General features: G+C 52.0%; 2 protein-coding genes across 12 annotated transcripts; one reads left to right on the top strand and one right to left on the bottom strand.

The window, feature by feature from the left end:
- Window positions 1-456: 456 nt before the first annotated feature.
- On the bottom strand, window positions 457-914 carry LOC140636422 (large ribosomal subunit protein eL31-like). Its single transcript, XM_072831636.1, has one exon. The coding sequence runs from the start codon at window positions 912-914 to the stop codon at window positions 471-473; it is 444 nt and encodes a 147-aa protein (XP_072687737.1). The 3' UTR covers window positions 457-470.
- Window positions 915-2,348: 1,434 nt separating this feature from the next.
- On the top strand, window positions 2,349-26,527 carry TJAP1 (tight junction associated protein 1). Of its 11 annotated transcripts, XM_072832892.1 has the most exons (12): window positions 2,376-2,475; window positions 2,972-3,069; window positions 11,973-12,107; window positions 18,848-18,945; window positions 19,642-19,767; window positions 21,580-21,608; window positions 22,350-22,511; window positions 22,759-22,825; window positions 23,049-23,078; window positions 23,814-23,921; window positions 24,030-24,113; window positions 24,788-26,527. In XM_072832892.1, exons 4-12 carry the CDS (start codon window positions 18,943-18,945, stop codon window positions 25,868-25,870), a joined length of 1,692 nt encoding a protein of 563 aa, XP_072688993.1. In that variant the 5' UTR covers window positions 2,376-2,475; window positions 2,972-3,069; window positions 11,973-12,107; window positions 18,848-18,942; the 3' UTR covers window positions 25,871-26,527. The 11 variants fall into 11 exon arrangements, with proteins under 11 accessions (XP_072689002.1, XP_072688994.1, XP_072688993.1 ...); XM_072832893.1 differs by lacking the exon at window positions 2,972-3,069 and having other exon boundaries at window positions 2,371-2,475; XM_072832891.1 differs by lacking the exon at window positions 11,973-12,107.
- Window positions 26,528-26,531: the final 4 nt, after the last annotated feature.

The following is a 26,531-nucleotide window of genomic DNA, read 5'->3' as shown; positions in this document are numbered from 1 at the left end:
TGAAGGCTTGAGGCCAGCTCCACCAAGGGACAGACCCTGCTCCCATCCCTAGGCCCAGGGAAATGGGATACCTCTCCATTCTGAAATGTTGATGAGCTGTGGAGGGGAGAAGGACAGTCGAGCAGATGGAATTCCTGGACAATTGTTCCAGCTGTCACCAGAGAGGACAAGCAGGAGGGAGCATTGGATAATTTACAGAGGAACAGATGCTAAGGCTTCTCTGGAACCATCTGGCCAAAAGAGAGGCCTGGGCTAGGGGTGGATGTTGTCTTTTAGATCTGAGTAAACTTTGGCCTCCAGCCCCCTGTTCCAATCCCCTCTGCCTGAATTGTGGCTTTCCCAGGAGGGCTCTGCTTCCTGAGTACCCACCTCAGAGTTCCACTTGGCTCTTATTCTATTCCTTCCTTCCTTCCTTTTTTTTTTTTTTTTTTTTTTTTTGCAGTTTTATACCTTTATTTGACAATCAGTGATTAGTTCTCATCCACATTAACAGTCTGTAGATTTTTGAAAGTGGTGACAGGTACGTAGGTAACCAGCATGTAGAGCTTGTTTGGTGAATCTTCATCCTCATTACGTTTTCTGGACAACCGCACACGGATACAGTATGGAACACTCCTTATTCCTTTGGCCCAGACAGCTTTGTTGAGCCTGGTGTCAATGCGCACATCTGGAGTTCCCGTCTCCTTCATGGCAAATTTCTGGATCTCTTTGAGTGCCCGAGGGACACGCTTCTTGAAACCCACTCCATGGATACGTTTGTGAATGTTGATGGTGTATTCTCTGGTCACTACCTCGTTGATGGCAGAACGGCCCTTCTTCTTCTCGCCACCCTTCTTTGCAGGAGCATTCTGCCGGGCCCTAGTTGGAAAGGCTACTCCTTCCTTTTTGAGCGTGGCTTCCGTCTTTGCTACCATTCCTGATAGGGTCAACTGTGACCTTGGGGACCTGTAACTTCCACCTATGCATTCCCCTATTTTGTAGTGTTTTCAACCTCTCCCCCCCACCACTATATTCAAAATTCTATCACTCATCTCCGTGCCATTTATTCGTTGAATAAATGTTTATTAAGCACCTACTATGCCTTCCATTGTTTTAGACACTGGGGATACAGTGATGAATGAGAAAAAGTCCTAGATCTCTGGAGTTTCCACTATAGGTGGGAAATGGTAATAAGCAACTATCAGATAGTGGTGAGTGCTGTAAAAGGAAACATTAAAGCAGGGTAAGAGTGAGTTACTGGGGATGCTGTTTTATAGTGGCCAGGGAAGGCTTCTCTAAGGCTGTGACATTGAGCAGAGACTCTAATGGAAGTGAATAGGTGGAGGAACATTCCAGGCACAGGGAAAAGCAACCCTAAAAGCCCTGAGTATGCTTAGTGCATTGGAAGGTGCCAGGCTATTTATTCATTAAGCATTTATTGTGTGCCAGGCACCTCCTAGGGAATATGAACATGCAATCAGACACAGTTTTTGCCCTGAAGGAGCAGCAGCTTAATGAGGGATGAACCATTTAAATAATTATAGCAGGGCAGCCCCGGTGTCTTAGCGGTTTAGCGCCGCCTTCAGCCCGGGGCGTGATCCTGGAGACCTGAGATCGAGTCCCGCGTCGGGCTCCCTGCATGGGGCCTGCTTTTCCTTCTCCCTCTGCCTGTGTCTCTCTCCCCCGCCCCCCGTGTCTCTCATGAATAAATAAATAAATCTTTAAAAATATATATAGCATAGAGTAGCTACAATGAAGTTATGTGCAAGTGATGCTAGAGATGCCCAGCAATGAAGTTATGTGCAAGATTGGACTAGAGATGCCCAGCAAAAGAAGCACCAAGTGCAGTCTTGGGTCCTGGGGAAGACTTTCCGGAGGAGGTGACAATTTGAGCTGAGGGCTGAAGGAGGCAGAGAATTTATTATAAAAGGGGAGGAGAGGGCTTGGACATGGACATTTTGAGGGTTGATGGCCTGAATATACAGGACAATTAGGAATCTGAAATCTCCAAGAGAGGTGGAAAATTAGTCTGGTGAAGGTGGAAGAGGGTGAGTCATTCGGACTTAGAAAAGTCCGAATTCGGTAAGTCATTCGGACTTACCCGTGCAAACCGAAAAACTGTTTTTATCCTTTGGATGATGGGGAACAAGTGCTAGCACTATTCCACTATATTTTTGTGTGTATATGGTTGGGTTTTTGTTGTGGTTGTTTTGTTTTGTTTTAGTACCAGAATCTTTTCTCAGCCTTCCCTCTATTGCCCTGCCCCTGCCACCTCCTTCCTTCTCCAACCGCCAGGCCTCCAAACCCTGCTTCTTAGGACATCCCCATCTTTCCTCATCACCCAGTGCCCTAATTCCCCAACCCGAAACCACGCCCCCTAGCCACGCCCCCGATGACGCGCGGCGCCCGGTGCGTGGGGATTCCCGCGGCCCTGGCCACTACCCGGCCTGCCCCGCGGCAAGATGGCGGCGTGAAGGCAGCGGGCAGCGGCAGAAAGTTTGTTGCGGGATTGGAGTAGTCGGGCCGGGAGACTAGAGTTTGGGGGGGATCGTGGGGACACTAACGCAGAGTAGGGGCGGGGAGGAGGGACTAGCTCCGGGGTTAAGAAGAGGAAATGGGATGTTGGAATTTGGAGGCGGAGAGAAAAAAAGAGGGAGATGGAGCAGAGCGGAGGGGAGGGGGCCTAGGATCCGGCGGCGGCCTTGGGGAGGGGTCCGGGGCGGGGCAAGCAGAAGTAGGTGTGCGGACCCGGGAGAAGCAGTCACAAATTGGAGGGGAATTTCTAAGCCGAAAGTAAAGAAACCTGGAGCTTGTGGCCGAGGCCCGAGTGTACTGGGCCGGTAGGAAAGAGGTCTTTCCCGTAGAGGAGGAGAGTGGGGAAGAGAGACCTGGAGAATGCTGGACAGGCTTGGTATGGAGGGAACTATAAAGCCAGTTCTCCAGACTTACATCAGCCTTTCCAGAGTTCCTATAGCATCTGCCCCAATTTCAGCTGAAGACTCAGGGGCCCCGGGGACTGGAAGAAATCACAGTGCCTGCTTGGAAAGAAGAAGAGGTAGCGATTTGCCCGAGCTCTCAACCCCAGAGCGGGTAAGGTGGCTCCAGTGACAGGCTGGCATGCTCCCGGCAAGCAGTATGCATGGGCTCAGAGTGATACCGAGAGTCAAGTAGTATGAAAAGGGCTCTTTTCTATGGAGGTTGCCCTTTGCCTGTGGTCTGTTAGTGTTCTGTTTAGATTGTACACTGATTTTTAAGAATTGGGTGTAGCATTGAACCTTGTATGCCTTCACCTGTGCAAGTGAACATGGTCAAGGACCTAGAGATCAGGCTGAAAGTACTTTAACACATCCCTGTCACAAGCAGTTTCCTACATGCTCGCTGTATCTTTTCTGATCTCCCCATCATATCTTAAGTTTGGCATCCTACCTGAAGTAGAGATTGGTGGGTGACAGATCGGAGGGGGAGTCATGAGGAAAAAGTCTCATTGTGTTCTGACACCAACTCCTGAATTTACTCTTGCACAGGTCTACTTCTTTTGATCTTTCTTTGGGTAAGAAAAGCTCATGTATTCCTTTGGGTTTGTGGATTTGGTGGGTAGGTGGGGTCAGTGGAGGAGGAAAAGCAGGTTGAGGTTAGGGAGAAGAAACCCAAGTCAGTTTATCAGTAAGGGGTCGAGTTGTCTGGTGTAAAGCTCTGGGATTATTTATTGTATCACTGTCTGTACTTGAGATCCCTGATATGTGAGAACTGTTTTACAGTCTGGATCAGTGTGGTGATGGAAGGAAAGAATTGTAGAACTTTTCTGATAGCTTTCTTCTTTTCCCATGTATTCCCCCCATCAAACCACATTTAAAGAAAATCAGTTTCACTAGCCAGACTAAGCATGTCTTAAGAGATAGTGGATTTGAGGTTAGAGAAAAGGGAAGGGGTCTGGAGCCACAAAGTACAGTGAATATGGTCCTCACTTCCTTTGATGCCTTTCCAGAGTTCCTATAGCATCCCAAGCCAGAGTTGGGGGCAGGCTTTTTACAGAAGCTCATTTCATGACTGACATCTGCTCCATGATTAGATTGGGAGGTCTAGTTTGATCCAAGACTCCTCACTAACCATGTCTGTCTCCCTACAAAAGGCTTGCTGTAGACAACCAACCCAAATCACCATTACTAGGCCAGCTTCAATACCTTCAGGTATCTGAAGAACTGATGTTATTTAGCTGTGACTCTAATAAAAGGTTGGGAGCTTTCTCTTTCTTCCTTCCTTTTTTTTTTTTTTTAAGATTTTATTTATTTATTCATGAGAGACACAGAGAGAGGCAGAGGGAGAAGCAGGCTCCATGCGGGGAGCCAGACGTGGGACTCGATCCCAGGTCTTCAGGATCACGCCCTGGGCCAAAGGTGGCACCAAACTGCTGAACCATCCAGGCTGCCTGAGCTTTCTCTTTCTGATCATTTGTGGATACTCCTTAGAGCAAGGACAGTGTGGGGAGCACACAGAGAAATTAAGATACTGACTCTGGAGCCAGAATTCCTAGTTCAAATCCTGGCTTTGCCCTTTGTAGCTTTGTGACCTTTGGAAATTGTAGAGTTCTCTGTGCCTCAGCTTTCTAATCAAATGGAGATGGTAAAAGTACTCATCTCATAAAGTTGTTGTGAGGGTTAAATAAGTTAATATATTAATGTATTTAGAACAGTGACTGACACTCCATACGTATTTGTTGTTGATCAGGTCTCAGTACAAACTTCTGCTTCACGATTGAACCTGGTGTCTCTCTATGGAGACCCTGTACTGGTTTGAGCTGCTGTCGTGATGTTAGAGAGATGAGGCACAGCTTTTGGATAGTAGAGATGTTGCATATAGTGAGAACATCTTCATGAAACTACTTAAAGTGATGTTAAAATGCCCATGATTTCCCGTTTGAAGTTGTGAAGTTTTAGAATTATCTTTGCTGTTGAGCTATAACAATAATAGTACTTATTGAGCACATTCTGTGTGTCTGGCACTGTTGTAAGTGCTTTAAATGTATTAACTAATTTAATTTTTATAACGACCCTGTGAAGCAAATACTTTTATTGTCCTCATTTTACAGATGAGTAAATAAGGGTGCAGAGAAGTTAATTTGCTCAAGGTAAAGGGCAGAGCTGGGATTTGAAACCAGACGATCTGGCTTCAGCAATTGAGCTTTTTTTTTTTTTTTTTTTTTTTTTGACTTGGTATGAAGTTAACCCTTTATTAAATATGCCTAGTGGCAATTTGCATCTCTTGTTTGTCATGATGGTTAGGTAGTAGTAAACTTTTTTGAGTTATTTCAAACATGTTTTAGGAGCTGAGATCTTCACAGCTGTCTCCTTCTGAGAGAAAAACTGGTTTAGGGACTGTGGGAGGGAGCCCTCTGCCACGTTAGCCAAATCTGGACTCTTTCTTCATGATTCAGCTTGGTAACTGCCCTTTGGAAAACCTTGGACCTGGGTTGGGTGAGCAGGCTGACCTGAGGGTCCACTCTTAGCATACCTTAAAAGGGTGTGTGTATCAGTGTAGACAGAAGTAAAAGGCTCATCTCTGACTTTGATTACGGACAGGAGCAGTTGAAGTAGCCATAGTGTTAAATTCATAGGCAATTTAATCTGGATGTCATCTTAGTTTTATATTTATTTATTTATTTATTTATTTACCCATCTTAGTTTTAAAAATAGTAGGTAGCAAACTACTACAGAGAAAACAATAGGTGGCATTTTAAACAGTGCCAGCCCCTCAGCTTCAGAGGAAAGTGGAAAACTGATGTGCTTCTGCTGAAGCTCCTGTGGTAGAGGAAGGTCCTGACGCAGTGCGCTGTCTCTTTAGCAAAGCTGGAGGCCTGTGTGTGCAGCCTTGGGGCAGAGGTGTGCCCTTGGTTTGATTGACTGGCTTTCCTTTGCCCTGCACTTAAGAATCACTCTTCCCCTCCTTCTGAGTCACGTCCTGTCTATTTAACACGCCCTCAGGGCCCATCTTTTTCTTTAGTAACTGACTGCCTGGCCAACTGAGTAGGCACGCGCCTGATGTCTGCCTGATGTCTGACCAGAATTCAGAGGAATAGGGAGCTCAAGACTTAGGGCTTTTTCTGGGAATTCCGACCTAGCTCTTGGATCACCTTTTTCTACTTATTGTGGCATATATGAGATTTTGAGAGTTAGTCTCTGTCAGTGGCTGTTCCCCTCCACCATTAACTGAGGAGCGATATATGTCAGGATAATGTATTTTATTTCGATTTGTGCTGCAGTCAGCATGCTGGAACGTGTAATCTCCACAGAGTACACCTTTGTGTTTTGGTACAAGTCCTTAGACTTCCTGGATTCTGGCCTCCTTTTAGCAAATGATTGAACTGCAGGGTGAAGGCTGATGGATTTGGAGGTGGTTCTCTGCCTTTACTGTTCTGGTTTTGTTGTTTTTGAAGTCCATTTCTTCTCTCTTTCTTTCTTTTTTAAAAAAGATTTCTGTATTTATTTATTCATGAGAGATAGAGAGAGAGGCAGAGACATAGGCAGAGGGAGAAGCAGGCTCCCCACAAGGAGCCTGATGCAGATCTAGATCCTGGAACATCGGGATCATATTCTGAGCCAAAGGCAAACGCTCAACCACTGAACCACCCAGGCATCCCTCCATTTCTTCTTTTAACACCCCTTATTTATGTGTAATCTTTGTATATAATCCCTTCACCATTTCCTCACCACCATATTTTGAGTGCCAAGGACCTCTGGGAAACTAGGCCGTGGTTTCTCACCTGGATTCAACCTCTTAACAGCTCTGCGAACTTATTCTCTGGTTTCTGGGCCTTTACACATACCAGCCGTGCTGTCTGGAATGCACTCTCTCCTTCACCCTTTACCTCCCTCTTTGTCCTTTCTTTATTTCTTTGTAAGATTTTATTTTTAACTAATCTCTACACCCAGTGTGGGGCTTGAGCCACAACCCCAAGATCAAGAGTTTCATGCTTGGGGTGCCTGAGTGGTTCAGTCAGTTAAGCGTCTGCCTTTGGCTTGGATCATGATCCCAGGCTCCTGAGCTCCAGCCCTGTTTCTGGCTCCCTGCTCAGCGGGAAGTCTGCTTCTCCCTCCCCCTGCTCTTGTGCCCTTGCTTATTCTCTCTCTCTCCCTCTCCCTCTCAAATAAATAAAATCTTTTTAAAAAATGCCTTGGCTTCTCCCCTGTTCAGGAGAGTCTACACTCTAGCTCAGCATGCAGAAAGGTTGTTTATACTCTGGCCCAAACTCAACCTTCTAGCCTGAGTTACTGTCACTCTACTTCATCTGCTCTGTGCTTCATTGCTCCTGAATTTCCCACTACTCCTGAACCTTTAGGGCCATCTATTTACTTTATTCTTTTTTGCTTGTGCATTTCCCTCTCCATGATGCTCACCTGTCTCTGAAACTCTGCTTATCCCCTAGGACCCAGCTCAATCTGTCACCTCCAGTAAGGAGTCTTCCCTGCTTTCCTTTCCTCCTCTCGGCCCCCCCAGCACTTTGTGGGGGCAACCTCAGTTCCAGCACTTACCATATTATATGGCAATTTCTCTGTTTACTTCTTGGCCTCTTTCACTGAGCTGACTGACCCTCTCCTGAAGAGGGACCCTGCCTAATCATGAGATGAGGGTGTGGGGAGTTCACAGTAAGGTGAGCAGTGTGATAGAGTATGATTTTGGAGCGAGGCCAAGCTGGCTGAAATCTTGGTTCTGCCTCTTACCAGCTGTGTGACTTTGGACAAATTACTTAACTAGTAGGACTTTTGGTCTTGTCCCTTATAAAATGAGGGTGACAATATCTTTTTTGTAGGAGTTTTGAGCATTTGAGATAATGAGTTCATGGCGTGTAGCATGGTAACAGTTACGTGAAGGATACTCAGTTAATGTTTGTTTAATAAATGAATGCTATTCTGGAAAACACAATGGATAAGAAAAGGCTTTGTTGTTTTCAAGCTGGAATAAGCCTTTTAGTTTCTGCCAGGTAGCCAGAAGCCTTTTTGAGGTGGGAGTAAAATTGGGAGAATCTTCTTATAATGAAGCAACATAAAAGATGAGGTCAGGGACATCATCCCTGAGTAGCCTATGCAAAGAGTTGATGTTTCTCCCCATCTTTTGTGTTGTAATGACTTGTCTGATGGATCACCTTTATATGAGATTGGTGGTGGTGACCTTGGTGGATATAGGTGGGGGTGTATAGGTGGTAGATTTGTAATGAAGTTAAAGCTGTGGATGACTGGATGGGGGTGTTTGAGGATTCATGTTCCCCTAGTTTTCTTAAGGACTTTAAAGATCTTGTGTCACAGAATGGACTTAACTCAGATGTTCCCCAGAAATAGGGCTGGTAGCTGGGGGTTCACTGTCCATTCTTTGCCTTTTTGTTTTTAGTGTAGTTGATAGAGCACCAGTTCCCCCAAAACACCAATGAAATGTGTTTGGAATGTGTTTCTAGAAGTCTAGACCTCTTAATTGTATAATGCCAGTGGTGCTCAAATGCCAGTTTGAGTTTACAGTCCAGATGAGGAAGATATGTTTGAGTTTTTCAGAGGGCAGCCTCCTTGTCGGGTCCTTGAACCCCTGCCCCAGCCAGGTGCCTCTCCTCTAGGCTCTGAAAACATGTCCCAAACTGTAATGCAGATGGCTGTTAACCTGTCCCTCCCCTACGCAGGGCAAGATCTTTTATCTCTGAAACCTTCTTAGGGGCTCTCCGTGGCAGGTGCTGAGCTATCCTGGTTACTGTGTGACCCAAACTGGTCCTTCCTTCTTGAAATGAAAGCAGATAGGATCTATCTGGCAAAATCCTTTGAACTCTTAGGAAGCAAGGTCCTGCATAAACAAAAGATGATAGTATTAGCAATAGCATTACCAATTATTGTCTAGAGTTGAGTTAATGTGGTTAAATGATCTTCCAGGTGCTTGGCTTTAGCTCTCTCCCTTTTTAGCCTTCTTATGTTCTTGTAACATATCCCTGAGTCAGCAGAAGAGGTTAAAAGCAGAAGTGAAGTACACACCGGTATATTTTCTTGCTAATCACCATCTTCTACAAAGTCTGGATGCTAGCATCCTCTTTGTTACTCATTAAGTTCCTTTCAGTGCCCCACAACCTGCTTGCTTTTCTGGCTGTTTTGCTCATTTCTTTCTAGGTGTACTCCATGCTCACAGCCAGGAACTACTACAACCCTAGTAGTTAATGCCTAGACAAATCAAAAGGATGAGACTGGTGACTGAAAGTGACGTGATGGAGTTCTCCCTGGGTTCTACCCCTTGTCCCTCAGTGTGGGAGCGCACATTGCAATGTGGCATATCTTCACCGATGGCATCTTGGCAGGGCTGGTGAGCGGCATTGTATGTTCAGCAGATTTGAGAGGAGATTGGGTGAGCCAGCAGGACTGGGTTGTGTTGTGTATGCTTAGGCTTCAAAGGGGCTGAGTCTTCCGGACTGGCCATGAGTGTGAAAGTGGGACCTCTTCTTTGTTGGTTACTATCTCATAAGCGCCAGCCGTTTGTGAGGTGACGTTTGGAAGCTGTAAAGGACATGGCCCCCTATTCGTGAAGAGCTTCTGTGCTTTCCCAGTGAACTGTGGGGGAAGTGACCTGCCTGTTGGGAAGTCAGTCTAGATTGCACTAGCCTCGCTGTGTGCTTCATTCAGCTAGCTTCACTCAACTAATGGTAGGATAGCTGAATTTATCATTTGGGGTACTGAACAGTGGCCTCTGTGCATTCCCGGGTAAGCCCATGGGGACTTCAGTCTCAGAAACCTTTGAGGGTCTTTACATCAGGGCAGAATCGTCAGGGCTTTCCTTTGGCTTGCTAGAGGAGGCCGTCTTCCATGCTTTGCAGTGGGATCGGAAACAGGGTTCTATCCCAGTTCTCTCTGTGCTCTTGAGCAAGTCACTTGTCTTCTCCTTTCAGAATGGGAGAACTCCACCTATTCTGTGGGCCTCATGAGGCCACAAGGATCAAAGGACATACAAGTGGAAGGGAAATGACTTCCGGGATGGTAAAGCACAGTGCAGATGGAAGGATTTTGTCCTGTTTGTCCAGGAATTCTGTTTTCATCATAAGTATGATCTATGTCCTTGCATGAGAGACTAGGCATACAGAAACATACACAAAAGAAAAAGTAAAAACACCCTCCCTTTCTTCCCCCACTGCTCCTGTGTAAGCCCCTTTCCCAGAGACAGAGAACTACCCTGTATCCTTCGAATCATTTTTCTGTGCTTCTAGACATTCCTAATTATGTAGTTCTTGTAAAATAAACACAACTCAGTAGTGGTTCATGCTGTTCTTCAGCTTGCTCTGTTCACCTAACAAGTCAGGTCAAGTAGCCCCGATTGGAGCCTCCTTCCCAGCTTAGAGGCTTCCTCTGGGGCTGGCTTCTTGGGAGGGATGCAGAATCTTTACTAGAAGTGAAGATCACGGCAGACATGCTGGTTATCTCTGAGGGATGGTTCTTCATCCTGAGATGAAGTTGTCTGGCAGGAGTGCCCTGACTGGGAATTGGGATGGTTATAAACACGGTGTGGGCATCATTGCTTCACCTCATGCATTTCTCCCTCCACCCTTTTGTTATCTATGGCTGGGAAGAGAGTAAACGTACCTGATTTCTCAACTTCAACTTCTGTTTCAATGCAGAGACAGTCCCTGATTTCTGAAACCTTGGATTACCTAGGTTACTTGCTGCCGTGTTTTGAAAGCAAACCAGACCTGGCTGGTGTTTTTCAGTTTTATTTGTGGGCGAGGATTCTGAAGGTAGCCTGTCAATGGCCTTGCCTTCTTACCAATCTAGGGAAGAGGTCAGAGCCTATAGAAGAGTTGTTCTCTCTTCTAGGTGGTTATATCCCCCTCCTTAGTCAGGCCTTGGCCTTTTGAGCTCTGGGGCTGTTGTCAGTAATACGGGGAGCCCCAGGAGTAGGCAATTGGGAATGATTAACCTAGGTTTGGAAGAATGGCCAGGCCCATATGTGGTGCCAGGGTGGTCTCTGTTCTCTTCCCTCTGCCCTGAGTCATCTCATTATCCACGGGGCTTTCCAGACAAAAGAGGAATTTTTTTTTTCCTTGCCCACATGCTGCCCTTCTCTATAAGCACAAGCAGTATTTGCTGCAACGTTTGCTGTAGCTCCTCTGCTCTAGGGGTCACATCTTGTGGTGTTTCTGGACTTCACTACTGTGGCTCCATTTGCCTTGAGATTTCTAAGCTAGAGGTTGTCATTTCCCCTAGAGTGGTTCTGGAAGTGACAGGAAAGATTTTTTCTGCTGTTTCCTGGGCTTGCTGTGATGGGAACGCTAGCCTCTCTGGGCATTGCTCATTTTGAGTGGAGTAGTCGCTGCCAGAGTCTGAGGAGCCTGGCTGCAGCATGGCTTTCCTTTATCCTTGCTCTTTGGGTTCCTCTGGGGCTAGCTCCCTGGGAAGCACCATCCCCCTGGCCTTTCAGAAACTGAAAGGTGGCAGTGTGCCACCCCTTCCCTTGGCTGGCCCAGCTCTGGGCCAGGTCATACACTGCCCCATTGTATTGTGCCTTCGATGCAGTTCTTGTTGCAGCCTCTGATCCCTGGGCCAGTTCTCTCCCGGCCCCTTGCCTTGGAGTCTGTGGGAGGTGGTGGGGTGGACTTTACTGGCACAGACATGGGATGGGTGGCAGCTGCAGCTGTGGCTGGCTTTGTTCTGACAACCCAGCTTTTGGAGCTATGGTGCAGCCTGGCAGCAGTGTCCAGGGAAAAGGCAAGACAGGAGAGCTGCACCTGGCAGCAGTGCCTCCTTCCACCACAGCTCTCCTCTCTTTTGGTTGACCAACCAGAGAGCCCTATTCCCTGGGGTCAGCCAGCTGGCCTTGCTGGTTGGCAGGGGGTATGCTGCACTTCCACCTGGCATGATTTTTGGATGGGAGAAAGCCCCAGAGGTGTCTAGTGATAAGTCTGGAGGAGCTTCCCCTTCTGAAGAGTGCAGTGTGTTCCCTCAGGCATCTTGCAGTTTGGCATTCCTTCTGCTCTCTCTTTGCAGCTCCAGAGCTGGGCTGCTCTCAACCAAGCTGTCTGTTTATATGGAGTGGCTGGAGGGCATCTGCCATGAGTCTGTCGCTAACGCTAACCGTGCTAACCAGGAGAGCTGGCTGGTTGGGGAGAAGACACTAACCCTGTGAGTCTGATGTGGGCCAGCTAACTTGCCCTGGCGGTACCACCAGCAGTGCCTCTGTCACACACGCCCTTACCCCCAGCCTGGCTGCCTCCTCCCCTTAGCTTACCTCATGCCTCCTCTGTGCTCTTGTCCTTACTGCTGTCTGTCCATTTTCCCATCTCCTTGCTGGGGTGGTGGTGGGGGGGGGCGGGCAGGAGGGAATGTGCCCCCTCTAAGGCAAGGGGAGGGGATTTCCTGTACACAGACACCTGCCCATCTGCCAGCCTGCTGCTGGCCTCTGCCAACTCCACACTCCCCTCAGTCAGTATCTCATTCTCTATCCCTCAGCTGCCTCATCCCTTAAAACAGTTGGATAGAGGTTCTGTTCAGTCTTCTTCAAGCATTATAGAGTGTGAGAATATTTTGCAGTTTCCATGCTCTGTTTCACACCTCTGAGGCAGATGGAGCTAGAGTGGGAGGGGAGTTTTCTTCTCAACTGGATAGTTGCTTCCTTTTGTCACGTGGGGAAGATTGAATGGTGTTCCCATTATTCTCACTCCAGGATAATAATTTAGGATCAACTGCAAGGTTCTCTTCAAGGTAGGGGGTTTGAGGAAAACTGTGGCCTGGCTGTGAGAAGCTCCCTGGACAGAGAGTGAAGCTGAAAGCTATAGTCCAGAACCAGGTATTCACCCGAGATATAGCTCATGGCACCTGTTGCTCCAGTAAGTGGAGTGGGTGGAGTTTGGCCCCCCAACGCCTTCCACGTGTGGAGCTTCAGGTGGACTTTAGCCGAGAAGACCTGGAAGGGCAACCTCAGTCAGAGCAGGGAGGACCCAGCTTTGGACTCCCCAGTGAGCCTGGGAGAGGCCTTGGTCTCAGATTGGGAGCCTGGTGAACAGCCTACCATGGAGAAGCTCCCACCAGACTCCCATCTTCTTCCAGGGTTGGATAGGAGAAGGGGGCTTTGGGGATAGCAGGAAGGCCAATTGCTCGGGGCTTGCTGGTGTTCTGCACAGGTAACTCCTTAGCCACCCTTCTGGCTCCAGCCTCTGGAGGCAGTGCATACAGGGTAGGCTGGGTGGGGGAACTTGGGACTTGAGAGCCCTCTGGGTGGGCTTTGTTTCTCTTGGACCAGGAGGAAGACACAGGGAGCTTCCTGCTAGTCTGGGGTGGGAATGTGTAAAAGTGAGAGGGTGTAGGGGCTGCATGGATGTGTAGGGACCCTGAGTCGGGAATAGCAAGCTGGAGTCCTTGGTTACTGGGCTCTGACCAGGAAAACAAAAAGGGCCTGGAGTGGAGGGAGGGCTGGCTCCAGGCCACCCCCTACATTGCCCTGCCCTCGGTAAGGGCATAGGGACTGCTGTCAAGTGCTGGTTGATCCTGGGGACTTTCTGGCCCTCCCTTTGTTTAGGGGGAGGTTGCTTGGATCATCATCAATTGTTGTCTTTAGCCCCTTTGTTCCTGTCCAGTGTTTGCTTGAGTGAGAGGCCAGCTGCATAGTCTTCGGATATTTGCTCAGGTGGGAGCCAGATGAGCTCTCGTAGGTCCCCAGCACTAGCTTGGGAGTCCTCAGGATTACTCTGGGGCAGAATAATTCCTAGCCACTTTGGTTTTTAAAAACCTGTCAGTGGATTCCGCTTAGAGCAGGCAGAAGGCCAGGTCAGGGCCGCAGGCAGCTTGTCCCAAGAGGGTGAGGTTGTATTTGCCCAGAGGGGGGTAGTAGGCATGGCTGTTGGAGGGGCAGCAGGGCTGGTCTGGGCACAGACTGGCATCTTCCAGCCTAGTCATCGGCCCAGAGCAGAGCCTGCTCAGGCCCCACCCCATGCTCTGCTGGCTGCCTGCCTGCCACGCGCCCAGGATTGCTAAGGGCTTTGCTCATGTACCTCAGGAACAGCTGCATGCCGGAAACTGGGGGCTGGTAGCAAAGCAGGAGGGGCATTGGGTGGGGGGCGATGTGGGCAGGGCTGAACCCAGCCAGCTTGGGTGGGATGGGCTGGATGTGCTGAAGGACTCAAGGTGGAGAGGGGCTGTATTAATGGGGGGTGGAGGTCCTTGTGGACAATCTCTGGGGCCTCCACTGGATTACCTGGCTAAAGGACTGGCCTTTGCAGGGTGGTAGTTTGTGTTTCTTTGGCCTCAATTGGATGCAGACCCTGAATTTCAGAAGCTTGAGAAGCAGCCAGATTTGTATGGCAGAAGGGTGCCCTGCCCCCACGAAGCGCTGCTTCTTCCAGACCCGTAGAATTCAGACTCTTTATCTAGGGCTTAGAGCTGAGGATGAGCTCAGAGGAGGCACTGGTCCCTGTGTGATCAGACATTCGTGTTTTAGCATTGAGGCTTTAGGAAGGGCCTGTGTTTGTTTTTGTTACTTGTGTCTTGCTGAGTTCCACGGGGCGGGGGGGGGGGGTGCATTAAGGCAGCATAAAACACAGCTGGAGTGTTCTGGAAAAGGGCTGGTTTCCTTTCATTCTCGAAGCAGTAGTGATTGCTAATTGAGTGATTCTATTTGACTTTCTTCAGGTGAATTATGAAGGAGAGCCTTAATGATTTTTGTGGTGATGTGTGGCCCATCCCTGACGGTCCCTCACTTGCTTGAGTCAGTGATAGCTCTGAGTAGAAAGGCCTGTCAGTAGGTTCAGAAATGGTCTGAACTCACCTACACTATTGGGGCCATCATTTCTTACAGAGTGTGAGTGATGTGGGGAGCAGGGGAAGCATTTGGTCTTCCTAGGGCAAGGCAAGTGAACTGGGGAGGGTGGAGTGAGGTAGTAGTGCAGAACTGGGGCAGCTGAAGGAGACCTTCCTTGGGGTAGGCTGAAGTCTGAAAAGTCAAAGAGCCACACTCCTGTCTCCTTCAGCTGGGGGAGAGCTGGGTGCTCAGACTTCCCTTCCTCTCTTGCACCTTTGACTTTGCCCTTGGACAGACCAACAGAAAAGATGGCAGAAGGAAGTGAGAGGGCGCCCTGGTTCTTGGGCTTGAACCTTCTTGCTGTTACCTACCTTCGGGTGTTGCAGAGAGTGGGAGGAAGGATATGGTTTGGAGAAAATCAGGATTCTGAAGGTTTCTCCTTACCCTGCTCCATCTCTAGCAACGGTGACCCCTGACCATGGTGGAAGGCCCTGGTCACATCCGGGCTTTAGCCACAGAAGGGAGCAGGTGTGAGTCCAATCTCCTGGTTAAAGAGGGAGGCTGGGCAAATTTTTGGTCCTCTGATTAAAGGCGACTGCCCAGTCAATGTCTAGCACACATTTTTCCTTATATCTGCCTCTGACCATCCTCTGCTCAGCTGTTCAGTGGGTTCACGGTGCAGGTTTGCTGTGCGTGCTGAGTCCCATTTCTAATGAAAGTAGACTTTGTTCTCTGGAGGCAGCTAATCGTGCCCCATGGGCTGTAATCAGGGGAAGGTATTTCATACAAGGCAGGCGGCAACAGGCGGCCTGCACTGACTGGCGGATTGCAACATGGCAATTAGGAAGCTCTCACCCCCCTCTCCCTCTACCCCAGCAGAGCTGGCTGAGGCTCTCCTCACGGAGTTTGAGTGAGTGAGGAATGAATGCTATGCCGAGCAGGAAGTGGGAGGCGGGAGGCGGGGCTCAGTGGGGTAGGGGCCTTGAGGAGAGCACTTTCCCTTCTCACTGCTGTTGGGGTGTCTCCTTCAGCAGTGCCTGAAGGGCCCCGGACCAGACTGGGTTAGCCAGAGGTTTTCACCTGGGCCTCAGCCTTGGCTCCCAGCGCACAGCTGTTCTGGTAGTGCACATGACCACATCCTGAGCTTTCTTCAAGCCCCAGTTCCTTGAAGCTCTTGGAGTCTGGGATTCTTCTCTGTCAATTTGTAGACCTCCCAAAAGACCATTTTCTTGGAGGTGCCTTGGAGCCAGCTCAGCAGCAAGAGGCCAAGAGACCCCAAAGGCTGCTCGCTTGCTTATCATAGCCCATATCCCATTCTGAGTTATCCAGCTGCTTTTCCCCGGGGACTTCCTCTTCTTGACATCGGGTTGGGAGTCCCCTTGGGCTGAAACACTCCAATGCAACGTGGGAATCTCTGGGTGAAGGAGACGTGGCCAGTGGAGGCCGCACCTGGTGGCTAGGTCTTCCCAGTGGGACTGCTCTGCTGTCTTGCAGCTCACCTTTTATCTTCTCCTGGCTGTGGGCCTGGCATCCTGCTGCTTCTTGCTTTGTTCTCCAGTGCACCTGGCATTGCTCTCACACTCCAGGGTCTGTCCTTCCCTGCTGAACTTCCAGTCAAGGACAGTGGCCTGTCAGGCCCATTGCATTCCTATGTAGTGCTAGAATTGGGTGCCACTCTCCCCCCCCACCCCCAATCACATCATCATGAGCTGGATCTAGGGCACTTAGCAGATTTCAGGAGTTGGAGCTAGGGCCTCAACATGTACTAGTATTTATGGACGTGGGGCAGGGAGTAGAGTGAGACGGACTGCCCTTCACTGCCCTTCACGGGCTTGTGTTGAGGACATTGCAGGCTCCCTAGCAGACTCTCCCTAGTAGGCACCGCCTTCTGCTTCCCCAGTTGGGAGTGGCTCCCCTCCTTGCGGCTCTGATGTATATGAAAAGAGTAGACTCTGGCCAGGAAAGATAACTGCCTGCCGTTGCCAGCACCATTCATCCTGGAGCGTCCGTGTTTGTAGTACTTCCCCTGTCTCCCTGCCAGCCACTTCCACACTGTCCCCTCAGCAGGCCAGGCTCTCTGGCCAGGAAAGCCCTGGGAGTATGTGCTGTGAGGCCAGGGAGTGGAGACTTGAGATCAAGATGAGGCAGGATGTGTGACAAGTAGAGCTAGGGCTGCGGGGCATGGGGCGAAGGCCACTCTCCTTCCAGGGAGGATCCTGATACCTGAGCACGTCAGGATGCTCTCTGCCCGCCCTCCTGCCACCCATTCAGCTGTCCTGGTGCCTAGAGGACAGAGTGGGTATTGGCAGGATAGGGCTGAGGAAGAAAAGAGGCTGGCAGTCAAGGGGGTCCAAAACAGGGCTTGCAGGGAGAGGGGACTAATGGGGGGAGGAGAAGGGGAAGGGAGCAGGCTCAACTCGGGAGCACCCCTGGGTTTTGCAGCGGTTCTTGACTGCCTGTGTGTCTTACTTTGAGTCCCTCGCTGTCCCCTTTTCTAACTCATATACTCTGTACTTACAGCCTCTGAGTATCAGCATCCAGCTATCCAGGCTGGCTTGGGACTTTCTGGGACTTTCTCTCCCCCAGGCCATGGGAGCTCCCACCCTGGGGCCCTCAGGAGGGGTAGCCCCAGGGAACCTGCGGGGGTGACTTGTTTGCTCCCCCACACCCCAGGAATGTGCTGTCCTTTTGGGCCCGCCCGGATTCCTGTGCAGGGAGTCAGCTCCACACAGCACGCCGCATGTGCCCTGTGGGGACATGTCCGCCTCACCATCAAAGGGGTGGAGGTTGGCGGCTCGTGCCTGCTGCCATGCCCCAGCTCCCCCCAGAACTCCAAGCCAGAGACCAGGCTGCCCAGACAGGAGGGAGGCCACTCCTGCTTCCCCGCCCTCCCTACCCCCTCACCATTCTTCCTGCCTCAGGCTCTGTTGGAATGTGACAGGAGTCGTGGCTAGGGCATGTCCCGACAGCGGGTACACATGCTTTAGCCCGCAAGGCTTCCCTCAGCCCCCAGTTCTATTAGGAGGATGGTGGTGGTGGCGGCGGCGGCGGCGGCGGCGGCGGCGGCGGCGGCGGCGGCGGCAGGGGCAGGATTGTTTATGCCCAAGCCACCTAAGGTTACTGCTTCCATTGGTCCCTGTGGTGACTGCTGCCCCCATGCTGCAGCCAAGCTTATTACAGGTGGGGGCAGAGCTCAGCGCTCCCAAGAACCTGCAGGGGATCTCGCAGGTCACTCAATCCAGGCACCTCTGTGTCAAAGAGTAACCAGTGCAGGACTTAGCCTGGGCCACACAGTGTGTCAGAAGTAGCATAGGCTAGATAGAGCCCAGTGTCTCAGCTCCCCAGACTCAGGCTTTCTTAGCCTGGGTGCAGTCAACATTGTATGCTGCTAATTCATTGTTGCGGGGGCTGTCCTGTGCGTGATGGGATGTTTAATAGCATCCCCGGCCTCTACCCACTAGATACCACTAGCTCTTCCCACCGTTGTAACAGCCATTCATACATGGGCAGGTATCTGGAAGGGGGCAAGTGAGGGAGGTGGGGGCTACAGAATCAAGCTTGTTGAGATTGTTCAGTCATTCCTCTGCTGCTTTTTCAGATTTTACTCTCTTGGTCCTACCCTTCCTCATTACAAATGGTTTACAACCATTACACACAGTAGTCCTCTTTGGCTCCTGGAAACATTGCTAGGATTCTCTCCCAGCATCTTCTCAGTCTCTATTAGGCCTTTTTCTGGTGTTCTCTTCTGCAAGCTGTGTTCCCCAAATCTTTTAGTTTCCAGACTCTGAGAGGCCTGGGTGATGAATAGGACAGATGTGGGGTAGGATAGGGATAAGACAAGACCAGACCTATTCCAGAATCAGGCATGTGGTAAGTGGAGACCATGAACACATACAATACACACGTGTGTTCTCTGGGCCTGTGACAGTGCTTTCATGGAGAAAGGAGCCCAGTGCTTTCTGTCCTCTCCCGCCTCCACTGCTTACCCGAGATCCCCTGCTCCATGGCTTTTCTGCCTATCTCTCCCTGGGGGACCTTCCACTTCTTGGACTGGGTAGGCTGGCCTGTGGCACTGACGGACCCGCAGCTGACAACCTGGTTTCCACTTTCTTCCCTTCTCTGGTTTCAGGAGCTATCGGCTAGAGGAAGTGGAGGGGCTGTGGGATGCGGAGAGCCGAGGGCTAACTCCAGGACAGCGGAACAGAGAGAGCTGCCGACAGTCAGATGGTATGTCCCTGTGAGGCCTGCACCCCGCCTTGGCTCCCTTCCAGAGAGGCTGGCAGGTGAGGGGCAGGCAGGTGGCCCCTTTTGGTGGGGGCTGATGAAAAGAGAGTGGTGGAGGCCAGGGAGGCTTGGCGTTCCCCACGTGGAGCCTGGGCTGAGGGAGCATCCTCAGACCCTTACTTTCTGGTTACTGGTTTATTTATTGTGGGGGTTTTCTTGAGCTTACGCTTATGGAACGTTTCCTCAGTGCCAGGTAACTGAGGTTAGTGGCTTATGTAATCTTTGCAGTAGGTCTATGAAATTGGTGCTCTTTTCATCCCCAGTTTGGAGTTGAAGAAACTGATGCAGATGGAACAGTTTTTCCCTTTGAGGCATTTTTGTAAGCCCACAAAGGCGAGCAGTGGGCTGCTCTCAAATACCTTGTCCCACTCCTAGGCTGTGTCCATTCTTCTTGGTACTCAGGCCATGGGTCCTGCCTTTCCCACCCACCTGGTCACATTGGGTCCTTGTCCCCTCCCACACTCCCCTGACAGTGAGTGCTGATATACCAGGGTCCAGGTTTCTAATGACCCCAGCAAGGGCCCAGGCCTGTGTGTGTCCCAGTGGCTCCTACGTATATCCTTTTTACTGTCCTTTTTCCCTAAGGCCAAAGGCCTCTTGCCCATGTCTCTGAACCTCCTCCTTCCTTGCTCCCCACAGCAGGCTGAGGAGCTCTCACCTCCCAGAATGACCAGTGCAGCCTCGGCTAAGAAACCATACCGTAAGGCACCACCTGAGCATCGGGAGTTGCGGCTGGAGGTTCCAGGATCCCGGCTGGAGCAGGAGGTCAGAAGACCCCTACTCTTACCCTGGCTGGTAGATGCGGGCCCCTGAGGCCGGGTGTCTGACTGACTCTTCTCATCTGAGGGGACTTCTGGGCCAGATGCTGGCATTCTCATAGATGCTTGGGATCTCCTGGCTGCAGCACTGCTGGCCAGGCCAATGTAGGTTTGTTTATAGGACAGCTGTGAGCACATATTCCTATGGCAGGGAACCCCAGAGTCTTCACAGCTCAACAGAAATGACCCCAGGCAGTATTGTTCTTCCTGCAAGAGGCAGCCCACCAGGCTGAGGGGTCCTCATTCTGGAGCCCAGGATTCTGTGGAGGAAGTGGTGCTCCGGCTTCTTCCTACTAGACCAGCTGTTCTTTGCTGTCCCTGGAAGTCCAGCCCTTCCTCCAGCTTTGCCTTGTTGGGCTAATGTTTGTTTGTTTGTTTGTTTATTTTGGGCTAATGTTTATTAAGTGCATGCTCCCTGCCAGGAACTGTGTTAGGTTCTTAGGAGGTCTTTTTCAGGCAACTGAAAGATTCTCCAGGGGTGCCTGGGTGGCTCAGTTGGTTAGTGTCTGCCTTTGGCTCAGGTCATGATCCTGGGGTCCTGGGATCAAGCACCAAGTCTGGCTCCCTGCTCAGTGGGGCACCTGCTTCTGCCTCTCCCACTCTCCCCACTTGTGTTCTCTCTGTCAGATAAATAGAAATCTTAAAAAAAAAAAAAAAAAAAGATTCTCCAAATTGGCTGTCCTCCCCCATTCGGCTTCATCTCAGGAGGAAACGAGTGTTGTAGTTGACCTGGCTGCTGTGTCCCCACTGTGTTGCCACACACACTGCATGTTTACAGAAATTGAGAGATCCTCTGTGCCTGCTGAGCATCAGGCTTACCATGGCCTGCTTTGGTCCAATTCAGGGCAGGAATGCCGTGACTTGCCCATTTTCAGTTCAGGGAACTGAATAGTCAATAAAAAGGCCAGGTATTGTGCTGGTGTCACCCTGGGGGGCATTCCCTTGGTTTTGTAGATGAGGACACTAAGGTTCAGCAAGGTTAGTATGAGCAGAGTGTGGTAGGATGGGAGCAGATCCAGGTGTCACTGGTTCCAGAGTCCTAGTCTGGGCCACCCACCTCATTTTCCTGCCTGTGATTGGCATTCTGAAGCAGTTGGCTCCATTTGGAGTGGGCCTCTTGACATTTCCCTGCTTTGTGGCTCTTGGACCATGACCAGTGTGGGGGCTTGAGCAGGACGGGGTGGGAGGTTCACAGCAGGACAAGGCTAAGACAGGTCACTCCTCACAGTCCAGACTAGTCCAGAGGCTCTCCTTCATCCATATTCTTGTTCCTTCTGAGGCTCTGTAAGGCCTGATTCTGACCCATCTTTCCTCCTGGGACCAGGAGAACTTTGTTAGAGCTCAGAACCCTACTGTAGCTTGCTTGATGACTTCACTTCTCTGGAAGTCTCTGCCATGTCTACAGGGCCCACTAGGAGCCCAGTGAACAGCTGAGAGGCTTTCTTTACCCCTGGGAGATGGAGCATGGGTACCAGAACTCATTTGCAACTTGCTCTAGAATTATGAGAAGGGTTGGAAGTGGTGTGGGTAAAGGTTAATGTTAGAAGGGATTCTCGAACCTTCTGGTTGGCATGGGAGAGTAATCTAGGCTTGTCCAGGCGTTACTGGATTGCCTCCATCTCTACAGGGCCCACTTCCATGACATTGTTTGGGCATCAGACATGGCCCTTTCCAGGGCTTTTTTGGAGGGCGGGCAGGCAGGGTGGGCCAGGGGTCGGTTTAGGGCTGAGCCTCAAGCTTCCATTCTTTTTATGCCCAGGAGCCCCTGACTGATGCGGAGAGGATGAAGTGAGTATTTGCTGACAAGAGCCTGCCCCGCCTTGCCTCAGTACTCCCTCTTAGCTTCAGGCAAGGCTGTTGGTACAGTTGGGCTTTTCATTGTATTAGGTAGAAGTAAAAGTTGGGTTGGGGTATAGGGACTCTGGGGGGGAGGCTTGATGTGGATATTCCTTCTGGAGAGAGTTTTTGTTCCATGGGCTCCAAGAGAACCTGGAACCAAGGAGGTAGGTGCTCTGAGAGGCCTGCCCTCGTCAAAGAGCCCTTCCCCAGCTCTGGCCCTCCTGTGCTGCCTGCCTCCCTGTGCCCCTTTCTGTCAGCCACAGGAGGCCTTTGGAGAGGAGGGCAGCGCTGGGCTGGATTTCCAAGAGATTAATAATGGAGCAGCCTGATTGTGCAGTGGGGAAACAGGAGCTAGAGGGCCTGGTGGCCGGCTGCTTTAGGCTGTAACCAGAGACAGCCTGGGAAGTCTTACCCCCCACAGCAGTTGTTTTCTCATTCTTTTGGGGGGTGGGGGTGGGGGTGGATTCTCCTGTCCCCTTTGCTCTCCCCACCCCCACCCCCACCAAGTTAGGCTGTTAGGCTCATGGAATCTGCTGCCCCAGATTCTGGCTCCTTCTCAGGGAGTCCCTTGCCCCCCAGTTGTTTGTGTTCATGTCATTCCCTCCTCCTTCCTGAGGCCAGCCTGGGGTCCCAGGGCTGGCCCGTCTTCACTCTGATGCCCCTCTGCCCTTGATCCTCCCCCACCCCCAGGCTTTTGCAACAGGAGAATGAGGAGCTCCGCAGGCGCCTGGCCTCGGCCACCAGACGCACTGAGGCCCTGGAGCGCGAGCTGGAGATTGGGCAGGACTGCTTGGAGCTGGAGCTGGGTCAGAGCCGCGAGGAGCTGGACAAGTTTAAGGACAAGTTCCGCAGGTGTGGAAACAAGGGGCCAGTTACACAGGCACACGTCCCCCTGTTCCTAGGAGGTTAGCCGGAAGGGGCCTCAGAGATCATCTGATTCTGATGGGGGAATGAAAGCTCTGGGAGGAGGATGACCTGCCTCCGCACCCCACCCCAGGTGGCACCTGGGTTGGGGAGGGTTGGGGAGGGCTGAGATAGGGCTAAGGAGGGGCAGGAGAGCAGATCATGACCCAGGGATCTGCTGGGTGTTCCTCCCCAGGCTTCAGAATAGCTACACGGCCTCTCAGAGGACCAACCAGGAGCTGGAGGACAAGCTGCACACGCTGGTAATCTGTCAGGGGTGGGGGGCGGTTGGGCTGGCACTGTGCTCCCAGTGTAGCAGGGGGTGGGGACTTGCCCTGGGAGTGCCACCGCGCCCCTGGGGCTTGGGGAGGGGGCAGGGGACCGCAGTGTGCCACACAGTCAGGACTGTCTTAGTGCTCACACTGTTTCTCTTCTCTCCTGTCTTCCCCTCACGCTGCTGCCGCCGTTGCCGCCCTCTCCTGTCAGGCCTCTCTTAGCCACAGCTGGATCTTTGCAGTTGCGTCTGAGTTTGTGTGTTTTCTCCCTTACCCTGGCCTCCTCCTCAGCTGGGATCTGGGGCTGCTGGGGCCCCAGCCCTTTCCCTCTGCCCACTGCTGTCCTCTTCCTTACATGAGGCATGGCACGTTAGGTACGTGCCTCCCTCCCAGGGCACAGTTGCAGAGCCTGCCCTCGGCTCAGGCAGAGGTACAGGTTGATGTCACTGCTGAATACTCACAGCTTCTCAGCTGCGGTGGCAACAAGCCCAAGCCGAGTAGGGGGAGGGGAGCCCCAGTCCCTCAACTGAAGAGCCATGAGCCTGTTGCTCCTTCCTGGTTCCACTAGATGATCTCACAGGTGCCCCCAGCTACCACTTGGCCTCACCCCTCCTCCCTCTTCTAGCTTGAGCCTGGAAAGTACTCCACTCAAAGCCCTCAGCCCCTGGGTTTGCACACTTACTCCTCCTCAGGTCCAGCTGCCTGGCCTGCTATGTAGAGCCTCTGGGTGGGCAGCTCTCGTATCGCCTCTGTCTTAGGTGGTGGCAGGTCATGTTCAGAAAAGCCCCCACCCCACCACCAGCCCAGAAAACAGGAGAGGTGGCTGGCCTCCTTCTGTCTGTCCATTGTCTGTCTATTCTGTCTGCCTTGGCTGCCCCAGCACCCGTGGCTTCCTGTGTCTCTGGGCTGGGAGGAAGTGGAGGGGAGGAAGGTCGGCTGGGGTGTGGGTGAGGTTCACACAAGTTTTGTGCCTCAGATTAAGAAGGCCGAGATGGATAGGAAGACACTGGACTGGGAGATCGTGGAGCTGACCAATAAGCTGCTAGACGCCAAGAACACCATCAACAAGCTGGAGGAGCTCAATGTACGTGTGCCATGGGGGGGCCCATGCCTGCTGCTGGCTGTGCCCTGGCCTGGCCCTGCTGCCAGGGTGAGTGAGGGGGAGGCTGGTGACCCTCGCCTCTGTGTGCAGGAGCGGTACCGGCTGGACTGCAACCTGGCTGTGCAGCTCCTCAAGTGCAACAAGTCCCACTTCCGCAACCACAAGTTCGCTGATGTGAGCAGAACACCCTCCCTGTGATGCTAGCCCTGCCTCCTTAGGACTCCTCTAGCTTGGGTTTTTATACCTCACTCTGTCCTCCTGCCTTAACTCCCCCTTTCTGCTTTGCCTTTCCTTTGCATGCATGTCTCCTCTCAAGTCCGTCAACTCTGCCACTGTCACCAGGGCTGGTATTTCTGGAACAGGAAGGGAGAGAGGCGCTCAATTTTGGGATCCCATGCAGGAAGGTGGGGGTGGCAGTTGGCCCTAAGAATATGGAGAGGGGATTAGGCCCACCTGACGGCCTCCTCACCTCAGCAGGCAAACTCTAGCCTCAGGCCCAAAGCTAGTGGGGTCTGTAGGAGCAGAGAGGGCCTCCCGAAGCTGCTGGCCAGTACGGATCCTCACATTTCTGTTTGGTTTGGGCAGAAGCCACTGCTGAGATGGGGGTGGAGATGGGAGTTTGAGAGGGCCTGGGCCTTAGTGCTCTGGGAGCAAATGCTGTGTTCCTCAGAATCTTCCAAGTTATTTCACCCCTGCTGAGCCTCAGTTTGTGAAACGAGGCTGTCCCCTGGCATGGAGTGAGACCAGCGCGCGGTGCTGGGCACACGTTGCTGCTTGTGTGTGGTAGCCATTATTTCTGAGGTAGGGAGTATTCATATCCCTCTTCCCTTCTCCCACTTTTACCCCAGCTACCCTGTGAGCTACAGGACATGGTTCGGAAACATCTGCACAGTGGTCAAGAAGCCGCCAGCCTGGGCCCCACTGCTAGCCTGGCACCGGGGGCTGTGGTACCCACGTCGGTCATTGCCCGAGTGTTAGAGAAGCCAGAGTCTCTCCTGCTCAATTCAGCCCAGTCGGGCAGTGCCGGGCGCCCCTTGGCCGAGGATGTCTTTGTGCACGTGGACATGAGTGGGGGTGGCTCGGGTGACTCAGCTGGTCCCCCGGCCCTGGGCAGCCCCATTCCACAACCCAATGGAGAATGCCACTCTCTGGGCACTGCTGGGGCTTCCCCAGAGGAGGAGTTAGCCCTGCCAACCTTTGAGAAGCTGAGCCCCTACCCCACCCCATCTCCACCACACCCGCTATATCCTGGCCGCAAGGTAATAGAGTTCTCTGAGGATAAGGTGCGAATCCCCCGCAACAGCCCCCTGCCCAACTGCACGTACGCTACCCGCCAGGCTATTTCCTTGAGCCTGGTGGAGGAGGGCAGTGAGCGGGCCCGCCCCAGCCCAGTGCCCAGCAGCCCTGCCTCGGCCCAGGCCTCGCCCCACCGTGAACCCAGCCCCCTCCCCCCAGCACTCCACGCCCCTGCCAGCTCTGAGGAGGACCTGCTAGCTAGCTGGCAGCGGGCATTCGTGGACCGCACTCCACCTCCAGCTGCCGTGGCCCAGCGCACAGCCTTTGGACGGGATGCACTCCCTGACCTGCAGCGCCACTTTGCTCTTAGCCCCACTGACAGAGACGAGGAGGTTTTGGCACCTTCCCCACCTGGTGAGAGTGGGCTTTTGCTGCCAATGGAAGCGGACTCTGGCCTTCTCAGGGAGGAAGAAGAGCTGAACCTGCCCATCAGCCCTGAGGAAGAATGCCAGAGTCTGCTGCCCAGTGACCGTGGCGCCGAGGAGGGCTCAGTCTCTTCTCAGGCTTCGGGCAGGGCCTGGGCACTCCCCAGCTCCAGCCGCCCCCAGCGCAGCCCCAAGAGGATGGGGGTGCACCACCTGCACCGCAAGGACAGCCTGACCCAGGCCCAGGAGCAGGGCAACCTGCTCAACTAGGGCCCCTGTTGCCTTCTTGCCACCGCTGCACGGGGCCCCCTGGAGGCCCCACCCCAGCACTCCCCCCTCAGGCCTGCACTGCTGTCTGCCCCTCTGCAGGGAGGGTCAGGTGGCGGCTACCCCGGGCCTTTAACTGCATCCACTGACTGGTACCAGCTTGCCTCATGGCTTTCCCCTTTTTCTTGGAATATTTACTCCCCAAAGGTAACATGCAGCTGGGGCTCAAAAACCTTCGTCAGCCCAAATTGGGCTGTTCGGGCCCTGAGGGGTCTGTTACATCAGTGTTTATCCTCCATCCCCCTTTCATACCCACGGATTTTCTTGTTTCTTTGTTTTTCCAGGGGTGGGAGGGGGATGTCGTTGGGATTATTAACCTCTAATTTCTATTTTCTGCCTGCTTTCCTCTCCCCTCAAGTCCTCTGTACGAGCTGTTGCCTTCAAGGGGCCCTTGGGGGATGAGGGAGAGGACTCACTCAGGGCTCGCCTCCGCTGTGTCCATCCTCCCTCTGGAAGGGAGGAGAGGGAGGGCCTCAAGGGCCTCAAGCTGGGCTCTGGGTGAGGCCTGGCCCCCTCCCAACCTTGGCTCTAGACTGTTACTCCCAGCTTTGGGACGTTTTCACATCGATGACTATTTTAAAATTAAAACTATTTTACTGACATG

Source organism: Canis lupus, chromosome 7 (genome assembly GCF_048164855.1).
Source record: "Canis lupus baileyi chromosome 7, mCanLup2.hap1, whole genome shotgun sequence".
NCBI lineage: Eukaryota > Metazoa > Chordata > Mammalia > Carnivora > Canidae > Canis > Canis lupus.
The sequence above is the reverse complement of the archived record's forward strand: the minus strand, read 5'-3'. Positions and strand labels throughout refer to the sequence as shown.

Coding starts and splice junctions, on each gene's coding strand:
- LOC140636422 (XM_072831636.1), bottom strand. CDS start 914: ATGGTAGCAAAGACGGAAGCCACGCTCAAAAAGGAAGGAGTAGCCTTT.
- TJAP1 (XM_072832901.1), top strand. Junction 22,512..22,758: donor TTTAAGGACAAGTTCCGCAG/GTGTGGAAACAA, acceptor GTTCCTCCCCAG/GCTTCAGAATAGCTACACGG. Junction 22,826..23,048: donor AGGACAAGCTGCACACGCTG/GTAATCTGTCAG, acceptor CTCTCCTGTCAG/GCCTCTCTTAGCCACAGCTG.